The sequence below is a fragment of the Branchiostoma lanceolatum genome, chromosome 2 (assembly GCF_035083965.1).
Source record: "Branchiostoma lanceolatum isolate klBraLanc5 chromosome 2, klBraLanc5.hap2, whole genome shotgun sequence".
In the NCBI taxonomy this organism is placed as follows: domain Eukaryota; kingdom Metazoa; phylum Chordata; class Leptocardii; order Amphioxiformes; family Branchiostomatidae; genus Branchiostoma; species Branchiostoma lanceolatum.
In genome coordinates, this window is record NC_089723.1 from 33,183,757 (window position 1) to 33,195,934 (window position 12,178).

General features: G+C 39.9%; 1 protein-coding gene across 1 annotated transcript; it reads right to left on the minus strand.

The window, feature by feature from the left end:
* Positions 1-34: 34 nt before the first annotated feature.
* LOC136428706 (ubiquitin carboxyl-terminal hydrolase 14-like) lies at positions 35-11,844 on the minus strand. Its single transcript, XM_066418421.1, has 17 exons — positions 11,713-11,844; positions 10,755-10,900; positions 9,360-9,395; positions 9,020-9,124; positions 7,287-7,390; positions 6,884-6,942; positions 5,814-5,944; positions 5,419-5,496; positions 5,026-5,099; positions 4,075-4,157; positions 3,744-3,775; positions 3,420-3,485; positions 3,181-3,273; positions 2,705-2,830; positions 2,308-2,377; positions 1,706-1,810; positions 35-1,287 (listed from the first exon to the last, which is right to left on the minus strand). Exons 1-17 carry the CDS (start codon positions 11,726-11,728, stop codon positions 1,133-1,135), a joined length of 1,479 nt encoding a protein of 492 aa, XP_066274518.1. The 5' UTR covers positions 11,729-11,844; the 3' UTR covers positions 35-1,132.
* Positions 11,845-12,178: the final 334 nt, after the last annotated feature.

A 12,178-nucleotide genomic window follows, 5' to 3' on the forward strand; every position in this document is an offset into this window, starting at 1 on the left:
CAAAAGATAACAGTTTACTTGACCATGCAAGGAGTACATTTGTATATGGTGGATGTTTTTAATTCTGTTCCAAACAACTCCTATGACAGCTATTGGTGCTGCTTGCACCAGACAAATAGAACAAGCCGTTCAATACAGTAGATCGTAGTAGCGGTTAGCACTAAGGGTCTGGTTACATTTGTCGCACAGTCATCGTACAAAATCATACAATGACCTACAACGAATGTGACAGCACCAAACATAGCTCGTTGCACAACAATCTTACAAGATGTTTCAACATGGTACAGTTCTCTTTATCAGCAGTTACAGAAGGTTTTAACGAGGTTGGTTAAGCAGTGCTGTAGTATGTGGTGACATGAGGAACATTTCTTTCTGGAATCAATTCAGTGTCACATGTAATTCAGTGTCACAGGCAATCTGATAGGAAAGATGTGCACAGTGCTGCAGAACATGGCATCCTGTTTTAAAAAGCAGGTCAAGTACGTTGAGTATCCCACAATGAGCTATACAATGTAGCGTTGAAAAGAAGATGCTGTCTGCTTAGCAGCCAGAACAAATTCCTACCCTGCTGAGGAAGTAGACTATGCATCATTCGAACAACTTGCCAACTGGTATAGCTCTACTGATGGCACAGGGCTTTAGTAACTACATATCTATACATACACTTTGTGTAGCATTCCTGATTCACTGAAGGTAGTGATATTGGGTTAGCCGCTCACACTGTGAAAATGTTTGTTTGACATTTCTTATCCTTTCAACTAAATATCAGTAGCAATGCTGTATACTTCTATTATACAAAGAAAAATTTGCATGTCCAGCTGCACCCTGCATTTTAGTTTACGGACCAGAATCACAGAAGAATCTTTACTAAACCGACTCATTATTGTTTCTTACGTTATCGCAGTTGAACTTGAAGTAGTGTATATTTTGAAGCAAGGCTGAAACCTTATTACCGACAGTTCTTACAACTTCAGGTGACATGGCCACATAGTTCAAACCCTTATGGTGTATCATGTTTTTTTACAGTATAGTAAAGAGGACAACATGAGCACAATGCAGCTTATCATTCATTTTGGTTTGACTTATTAATAATTTTTTCACATTGAAGACAAGACAGAGAAGCCACAGAAATCTAAGTCTCCATCTTCTCCGGTGGAGGCACCTCTAGTCGACGTGGCCCGTACAGAAGAACGTACGCACAGTGCCAGTCTCCTCCTCCAGACAGCTTCAACACATCCTCTTCAGTTACAGCATACACCTTGTCATCATCGCACTTGATCCAGTCATCTGTATACATCACCATTCAGGAAAAAGGTATTAGTCAAATTGAAATAGTTATCTTTCACAAGCAGCCCAGAAAGGTGAAACACAGTATCCACAAGTTAAGAAGAACACTGCTCGAGGTATGCCTAAGGCTTGTGGTTTGCTCATTCACATCAATTTGAAAATACTGCTTGTCAGCTCCTCTCCACAACCAAAGCTCCATTGTAATTACATGTACCTTCATTGATTAGTCATTGATTGAAATTCTAGCTTGTTAATTGTAAAAGTGCAGCTCTGATTATTCTGACCAATTCTTTACTTGAAAATTGTATTGCTAGTCAGTCAATAGAGGTTTTCAATCTCCAAAAATTGTCTTTATACTACTTTTGAATAACATTCTTCAACTGTCATCATATCATCTTTTCAATTGTGAAGCACTGACCTTCTCTCCTGATCCAGCCCACGTAGTGACCGGAGGAGCTTGACCGACCCTGGTGGGTCAGAACCGCCTGCAGGGTGTAGTAACCACTGTTGTTGGAGCCGATGTCTGTGGAGAAAGGTCCGGGATGTCAGAGAAATGCATCAGAATGTTATACACATGGTCATGTAGTATACACTTTGCCTTTAGAAGTAGATGTTGCTGTTATTTTTCTTGACATTTATTCTTAACAAGGATATATCATTTTTGGATAAAGCCATAGCCTCAGGACGTGGAATAGACCTACTGCCAATTACAGTGGCCATTTGGAATTTCCTAGGGCCAGCTCGAGGTCATGCACCAAAACGAGGCTCCAGTTGGTTCTCCCTTCTTATAAGCCTGTATTGTAACATAGGTACTAGCATGCCATCTTTGGTGGTACTTTTCGCCCAATTGCAAGAGATGTGACAAGCTCTGATCACTACTAGTATATGGAGGATTGAAGAAGATTTATCTCATCTAGATTCTGCAAATAAAAAAAAGTGTTTTCATTCACAGTAAAAGGAGTAGTTTCTGACCCATTTACTCTAATGTCAAATAAAAAAATTCCAGTCAGGAGTATTTACCATCAGGGAAGTCGTAAGGCTCATACTGAACATTTTTGTTTTGCACAACCTTCTTTCCTGCTTCCTTAGCCTGGAGAGAAAAGAAGAAAAAGTTGATGACGGAACAAACACTAAACAATGCAGTCAAAAGAGATTTAAGTACATGCACTAAAAAAATACACTGAAGACAGCCGATCTTGTGAAACAAAATATGTATATCTAGCACAAATAATTCCTTTGTTTTTACAGAAAAGTGCCTCTCAAATCTCAGAGCAAGAAATTGTAAGTTAAGTCAGACCTCATATAGAACTTTAGAATGATACTGTAACATAATGATAGACAGTAGTCAACTTGAGTACACTGAGTGTTCCATCTAAGCAAAAGGTTATTTGTAAAACTGCACGAAACAATCTTCTACCTTCTGGGCCTCTTCAACCTTCCTGTCTTCCTCCTCTTTGAACTTTGACCTGACGGGCTCCAACTTGGTCTGCAGGTCAGCTGTGCACATGTCGAACAGGTCAAGACTCATGGGGAACTTCACGTCCTGGGAGGCCAGAAAAAGTACACATGTGTGAGTTCAAGAATCATATGGAGTGTCATATCTAAACTAATCAGAGTAATCCTGTTTTGACTTTGTCTTATATTGAACTAGCTTCTGAACTGAATTGTCTTCACCTCCTTTACATATCAATTCATACTTTTGGTTTAATACCTCTCGGACTTTAGATTTTTCTCAGATAGTGGATGCTACAAGTACATTATACTACATATATCTGAAATGTCTGACCATTTACAAAATCTATCCTGTTGCTTGAGTAACTTTTGTTTTGTGTAATCAGGGCCTGGGGCCAACCTTTTTGACTGCTGACTTCTGTAAAAGAAAGTTCTCCTCACCTTTAAGATCTTAGCATTCACATTTTCCTTCTCCTTGTAGAAGAACCTAACCATCTGGATTGTAAGGTAGGCTGGCAGACGGCGCACTTTGGACTGAAAATATAATTCAACCGTAAGCTTGCATTCGTAGAACTCTCTCAAAGAAACTGAAATAAAATGTAAGTTTCAGATGGTTCTTAGTATTCAAAAGATAAAAAAAAGTTCATCTCCATGATAAGACAGCTGTGTGTAGAACTTACTGTTTTCTTGTATTGAGCATCCCTACCGAGGGAAGGGGACTGTTTTGTGATGATTTCTTCAAGTCGCTGTGAAGAGACAAGACATGTGAGATGATAGACAAACTGAAAGTGGTATGCTCTTTATTGAAATGTGCTATTCAGTAATATAATGAATATTACAAAACATACAATACTAAAAGAATAAGTGACAAAAATATATGCTAAAGGGATGGTCCTATATGCCTTCTGATACCTAATTAACAATTCTATATAAAAATATTGAGAAATAAAAAAGATTGATAAACAGGAATAACAAGCTTTTAGGTACACATATGTAAAACTTACAGATTGAAGTCCTAGTTGCATGTATTTAACATCTGCAAAGAGAAATATAGAGAATGAAACAAAATCGGTGCACACTGGTAGCACAAGAACGGGCATGAAATACTAGTATTCATTAGAAAAAAGTTCTCATTGTGGCTGTGAGGGTAGTTTAGAAAGTTATACATCCATTACCAAAAACTATATATGTGTGAAACATTCACATTACAAATGACCAGGTGAAATACATTTACAGTGTGAAATCCATGCATAAACTACTTTCTCAAAGTGTTAATATATCTCCAACTGCAATTATCACCTCTTTTTTCTGTAATGCATGCAAAAATATTAGTACCTTGTGAGATGAAACAGCTAAGTTGAAAGAAAGTTTCAGAAGATGTCTTTTCCTCTTCCTCCTCAGATTCCACGCACTTCATACTGGTGATGCTGGAGTTAAGAAATTCCCAAACATTTCAAGAAGAACTTGCTCCCTTAGTTAATGTCTAAAAGCATAGATTTTTAGTACATGTAATACTGCTTTCCACGCGAGACGGCGACTGCTGAGTGACCGCTGAGCGACTAAACAACCATTTAAAACATGACCCTCTTGCCTCAGCCAATCAGGAGCGTGTATTTCTTGTGATTATATCCACATAGTAAGGTCCCTTAGGTACCAGGGGTGGACTAACCAACGACTAAATTGACTAAGTTGGAGATGCCCATGCACTAACACCAAATCCACATAAACTCGCCCCGCCCATCCTTTAACTATTACTTGACAGATCACTCAGTGAATTTCATATATTAGGAACAACCTCTATTAGTATTACATTTTGTGAGTTGTATTGTCTTTTAAATCCTACTTTAATGTCTTGCATCATATTCCAGTGTTGAAATCACGGGTTATGCAAATCCAATGTTGGCCAATGTGGAAAGGGGGGCCAAAATAAATCTTTGAACACTTTAATTGTCAGCATCCATTTCTTTAGCCTGTACATGTATAACACAAACTGCAGCTGTCCGGGGATTTCTGTCCCCTCCCCGAGGTGGTTACAGGGCGGCGAGCGGTCACAGGAGGCTTGATTGAATTCAGGCTATCATTTCTTAGACATACGAGATTCCTTAATACGTAATGAGACTATAGAAACATCATGTACATCAGAATCTGACCATATCATGTGAGAAGAACATGAATTGATAGCAGGTTACATTGTCTAAAGCACAACACTTATTTCTTCTAGATCCAAGCACAAATGAAATGATTCAGGGTCTGTCAAAGACAGGCTGAACTGATAATCAAGGATACGTAGAGACAAGTTCTCCTGAGAAGAACTGGTCCATAAACCTCTTCACTTTCCCCTGCTCAGGCACTGGAATCAGCTGGAGAACACATACATGTAAAAGAAAATATTTTAGTACAGACTTCACCTAGATAACAATGGGATTATCGTTTTATGTCTGCACCATCTGTCATCTGTATGTGTATTTGTACATGTCTATGTATGTACATGCGTTTCTGTATATTTTTTCTGTATGTGTTTCTGTATGTGCATCTGTATGTGTACCTGTATGTTGTTTGGTATCTGTATCTATATGTGTATCTGTATGAATTTATATGTGTTTCTGTGTGTGTTTTTTCAAATATACCTAGAGTATACTTGTTAGGGCTTCCTTCTTGAAAAGATATCTCCACACTCACCTCTGTTCCTACCCTCTCCACAGGAGGAAGTTTCTGCTGTAACATACGGACCATCTCAACCCAGCACTCATTTGCATCCTGAAACGATGGCAAAATGAACATGTATATAATTATATTCATTGCGTGAAGAGGAACCTGTACATAGATGGTAGAATGTAATCCCCAAGAATGAGCCAGATCCTAACATCTGCTTGGAGATTAGGTAAAATGACACAAACCCAACTTGGACAAAAATATGAAGTGTATACAGGTTGTCTTGACAAGACAATCACCCATTTTTGTAATGTGTTTTGCACTGCTGATAATGGTAGGCAGATACAGCTAAAACAATACCTGTCCATTACAATTACATTGCAGTGGGTTAGATTCATCTGAAGTCAGTTGTCTGTCCCTACCTGCTGTCTGAAGCCGCCCTGCTCAGCCTTCTCTGCGAAGTGAGGGAAGGCCATGTGCAGAACCTGTAGCAGTACGATGGGCGTGATGGTGGCAGAGCCGCCGTCCATGCTGCCATTCAGGTCACGGAATGCTGCCGACAAAAGCAGGCTATATCATTCCTTTGACTTTCAACAGACATGTAAATGTAGTAAGAATTAATATAGTAGAGAATACACAATATCATTTGTAGTTCCTTTCACTTTCAATAGATAGGTACATGAAGTAAGAATAAGCATAAGAGAGATGTGCTTGTAACAGCCAGGAATACCTTTAGAAATAATGAGAATTTTACTGATGTGTCACTCTGAATGTCACTCAGTCATTACATGCTAATAAACTTTATAAAGGCACATTTCCATATCAGATCGAATGTCCGTAACCTTCTACATGTTAACTAAATTCTGTTGCTTGGATAAATACATATCATTCATGATAATGAACTGGCCTTGGAAAAGAAACTTGTCCCAGTCTTCTTCTTTGCTCTGCCATTAGCTTATGTATTCCATGTATTACAACAAACAGAAATACAAAATGGAATACAAAAGTAAGTCCTTTTGTGACACAGTGACAGTCACAGAGCTTTGTGCTACATGGATGTCATGAAAAGACAAACCAGTAGTCTGTAGAAGACAGAGGAATAATACAGTTCAATGTTCTCACCAGGATTTTTTCACAGCATAGGGGTCAGGTACAGAAGGCCAACTTAACACGGTGCAAGTCACGCATGGAGTGACCAGAGTAGGGAGTCCGGCATGTTCTCCCGGAAAATTTGTAAATTCATAACCCAATGAGACATTATTTCATGCATTTTGAGGGATAAATTTTGTGAAGTAGAGTTTTTCCTCTGTCACAGCCTCATTCTAAAGCCAAATATGAACTTTTTATAAGATTTATAAAGGGTCACAAGGTTTGTCCCAGAAAGAAACCCTATGCTGAAAAGGCCTGACGAGAACACTGCAGTTAAGAAAATACCACTTGTGAACATTTTAATAATATGAAGGTCAAACATTTTATTATAACATTTTATTACCTGCAGTGATAGACTGTGCTGCAGTTAAGTCTCCTGAACTACTCAAGCCTCCCTGGAACCTGAAAAGAGAGAGTTCTGGGTCAGGACAGATACAAGCTAGGTTCATGACAGACTTGCAATGGTGGGGCAAGTTAAAAAGATAGTGTCTTCAATACTTTGGACCTTCTTCAATGTCAGTCATATGAACGAGTTGACCATGGCAGACTACATGTCAGTAAAACTGATAAAACAACAAGTAAAAATGGGTTAAAGCCCATCGGTGAGATGTAAGATCTGTAGACTAAACATTTTTTTAAATCCTGTTACATTATTGTATTTGTGCGTTTCCTTGCAATAAGCCTTTTGGTACAAGCCTTGAAATAAAGATTATTTATTGTAAAAGTTCCTTCCTGATGTAACCAACCTTTTGAGAACCTCCTTGAGCTCAGGAACATTCCTGAGACACTGCACAGTGGCGTTCATGTAACATGTGTTCCCCAGGTTAGTCATGCCTGCTGGTAGCTCCATCTGTACAGGAACAAAACACAGGAGACTTTAAACACAGGTAATGGGGAAGACTCAATGTGAATCATACACAGTGGTAGAAATACTTTTTTTCAGTCTTCTGCAATATTGCAGAATGTCAAAATTTTTTTCTGCAATTTCAAAATATTTTCTGCAAATACACATGCCTCCATACCACAACTTTCTCAACTTAATAATGCCTACTTACTTACATTATATCTATAGCTTTGCAACATTGCTGTAATTCTTAATTCTCTCCCTCTATCTTTGATTATCACTAGCAAAGTTTTTAAGAGGAATAACATGCATGTGTGTGAAAAATATTCAAATTAATAGCGAAAATTGCAACAGCAAAAGTATATCTATTCAATATTAATCAAATCAAATATTCATTGATCATTTCGGTATGTGTATCAAAATTAAAAACAAATTCAACAGCCTGCCTGATAAGGAGGACAAGGGAATTATATCCTTGCGAGAAATACGTGTTCTGATGCGTATTATGATTAATAAATAAGATCGCACAACCTGTGACACAGCCACGGCCCACAGAAAACATGACGAAAACGGAGAAAAAAATGTAAAATTCAAAATAAAACGCCTGTACGCAAACCTTGGCCTCTGTGTAGTTTTTTGTATAAATCTGAAACATTGCTATCGGTTTCAAACATCGGACTCCGACTTCGGACATTCGGGGAGACTCCAGATCGACGGCCCTGCGATGTTAGTTTTTCACGTGGGTGCCCCCCTCCCCACTGTGTCGGCACAGGAGAAAATGTTCCGCCTTTTCCACACAAGACGGTGCTCAATGTCTATCCGAGTAGTTCTCAACTTCATCGCTGCCATCTGGGCGTCAAGGACCACGGGCTAATGTAGTGGCCACAGTTTCGTCCCTTCTGTCATCGCGCCCATGCCCCGAGTTCCGGCTCTGAAGAAATCGCAGCTTGCGACATACATGTTTACGCTGGAAACATCCGGGAATTGTTTTGCCGACCCCGAGATCGTGACCGCGGAGATTAGCGAGAGTTGACGGAAATGCACGAATTTGACATTTTCTCACACGATTCGTCCCCGAAGTTATCACGGAAAGTGTCGAAACCCCCCGAAAAAAAACTGACCTCAAGTAGCACCAGGCAGTCGGAACGCACCGAAACGCCACCATCTCGCGCGGCGCTGTGGGATTCAGTTTATTTACAGCGCCGCTAGTTTGCTTAGTACTAGTAAGTCTATATAATGTCCTGAATTGAGAGCCATTGAATCCAGAGTCTGATTTTTTGTCTTCTGCAAAATTGCAGATTGTTTAATTTTTCTTCTGCAATTTTGAAAATCTTTATGCAATTTGCAGATTGCAGACGGGTATTTCGAACGCTGCATACATAAAAGAAACAAACACAAGGAAAATGGCTTTTGATGTAAAATTGAAACCAGTATTGTAGATAGTCCTGACTTGAGCTTTTTTGCATGTAGACATACAAGAAAGCCACAAAATGTTTTATGTGTCCTTACACATCAATGTATAGCAAAACTTACAACAATTTCAAGATAAACAGGAGGGCAAGAAAGAGTGCTACATATTGAACTGTGTGTCTTACATGTACAGGTCTTGCAAAGTACTGATAACTTCAAACTTACAGCTTTGTTGAGTTCAGCTTCCGACATGTCTTCTACAAACTTGGGCCTTTCCACTGGTTCTTGTGGGAGGGCATCTGCAGTGCCCATCATCATCAAGGTAACACCCTGAAGGACAAATGGTCACACTTAACATTCAGCGTTTAGAATTTGAGCATCTCAAAATACAGTCACAACAATGACCCGAATAGACTAGAGCATATCAAGTGAGCTTGGTTAAAAATCCAACGAAACAAACAGCAATTATGTAGGTTTTCAAAAGCCAAACATAATGAATCTATACCATTTCATAGTTAGACAATTCCTACACATTATTGTACACTAGATAATCTGCTGTACTCACATTCTTCAGTCCTTTAAGGGTCTCCCATCCCTCATCCTGGAAGAGAATACGGCGAAAGGATTAGTATCTTCGTTTAACCATGTTGGGAAATATGGAATTCTGTGCATTGGTAATTCATTAAGTCTTAGCCCATGCCATTATTTCTGAATTCCATGTACAGTAGTCAAATGTTAGAGATAGAGTACTAGTAGTAAAACTGGCATTGATTTGATACACCGATTACTGTAAATTACCAGAAGCCTCCACTTTAAACTCATCCAAAGTAGAACCTAAGGTAGAAAATGCAATCTATGCCAGTACATAACATGCAACTGCAAAAAAAACAACGGTTGAACAGGTCAAAGACACTAACTCCTAAATAATGGTCATATGTAAATGTCAACGATACGCATTAAGCCAAATGGAGATAGGGCTCTAGATTGTTAGCCTGAGTGTCATCCTGTTTAGTTCCAGGCTCTACCCTCATATCTTCATTCATACATGGTGAAGGTAGAGCCTGGAACTAAGGTGCGCTTTAGACCTACGATGTTATACAGTCGTGCGATCATCGTCGTGGGCGACGGTTTTCTTTAGACACACGGTCAGGAAATATCACGGGACCCCCGCGGCGCAGAATTCCATTGATGTGCGCGTGTGACCCAAAGTGACCTCATGTGCTCAAATTCAAAATTGCGGGGGAACCGCTTGTTTTTGTCACGCAAAAGATGAAGCTTTTACTGACTTTGCAACAACTGTTGCCCTGTAGATGAGACGTTGAGAACGGTGCTCAACAAAGCAAGAGATTGAGGCTGGTACAGAGACTAGACGGACGGGATCATTTAACCCGAGTTCGTGGCCGCCGCCGGGGATGTCCCGGGGATCGAGGAATAGGGGCATACTAGAGAAGTAGCCACTGGTAGCAGGGCGTCGCGCCGGAATAACCGGTTTCGGATGAGAAAAAAATGTTTCCATTGCTGACTGCATGCATATTTACAAAGAAAACGATAGAAACTTTCATTCCCGGACAGGAAACAGCACGCTGTAGGCTTATTAGCATATCACCCACTTCCGTCGCCGGAGACGGTTCTTCTTTAGACGGGAAAAAAAACAGCCACAGGCCCCCCGCTGAACGTCGTACGACTGGGTCCGAGGTGGTCGCATGACAATTCGAGGATTTCCCGTTTATTACCATCGCACGATTGTTTTGATCGTCTTTAGACGGCCAAAAAATACCGCCGCCGGCGACGTCGCCCACGACGATGATTGCACGGCTGTAAAATGCCGTAGGTCTAAAGAGGCCCTAAACAGGATGACTCTCAGTCAGGCTACTAGATGGTGTCCAGTAGTAAACAAAAGGACCTTGTGTACGTTTGTGGTTATGTTAAGCACAAATGAGCTACAAAAACAGAATTCTACCTTCAGAGTGGACCCCTTCAACATGACCTTCTGTCTGTCAGGCTGAACCCCCGACAGGGCGAACAGCTGAGCCTTGAACACCTCTGGAGGCTCATCGGTGTCAAGGTCAATGTCGTCAAACTTCTGCTTCTGCCACTTCACTTTCACTGACGAAGAAAAAGGACATTAAGTCATGATAAAGATCTTGATCAATGTCTGGTGCTACGGATGATACATTGCTTTATACTCTTTGTTCTATTTAACCCCACCCACGCATCTAAGTGAGGGCATGTTTTATGCATTTGATGAAGTAAACTAGGGGCCCAAAATTATCATTCAGTATTGGGCCGTTTCGGCACCTTGACAGTTCAGCCCCCATCATCAGGACTTTTTGGCACCAGCCACCAGGCCTAAAATGACTCTGGTTGTTACAGTTAAGCGTTGATCTGTCCTGGACCTGGTGCTGAATAATCAAGATTCTAGGGGTGGAACTTTCCAGGTGACAAAACATCTGGGAGTCAAATCATTCACACACAATACTGAGCATGAATCGATATTAAGAGTTTTTATGGGTCCAAACGCGCTAGGAAGGATGACTAGTCAAGTGAACTTTATTGCTCAACATGACTTGAGTTTTTCCTGTGGATTTCTCTATAATCACTGACAGAAAAAAATAAATAGATAAATTACTTAATTCATTGAAGTAAAACTGATCCCTCCATGCAATTGATGATTCTAACTTTTACTGCGGATTATTGACATAAATATTGAAGAGTAATCTTCATTTTCTCAGTCGGTGAGACACTGTGCTCCACATTCAATCTATGCCCCCCTCCCCCATACAACACAACGACACACAACGTGCATCAAAACTAGGCCAAACACTTCAAATTTCCGCACGGTTAAGTTCCTACATTCCTTCGCAGTTAACTCGACAAGACAGCTTTCTACAAATTTTTCAAACAGTTAAATAACTCACCTTTGTACACAGGCATGCTGGCTGACTTTTCAAAATTTGCGAAAAATTATAGTCCCCGAAGCGCATGCACCAAGTGAAGATCTCGCGAGTCGCGCGTATATCGCGAGATTACGCACACCTTTCGGAAGAAGCCACTATTTTGTAGGAAAGCAATTATTCTACCTGCTGTTTTTGCCATGAAGAAACTTCCACAATTCGAACGCACATAATAATACAACAATATAAATGATTTGATAATTCCAATTTTAGCATTTAGGACAATAATAAAGCGTACTCTATTGATTTGTATAGTTTTGCCTTGACCTCTGAACTCTCTGACTGTGATTTTGAGTTTTGTTGATCAGAATGTATATTAGTATATTTATTTTGTCGTATATTTCAGTTACTGTCCTTTTGCTGTTTTATTTCATGTTTGTGCTACAGGAAGAATCTTGCTGTATCATTTATTGAGACCTTATTAAACCAA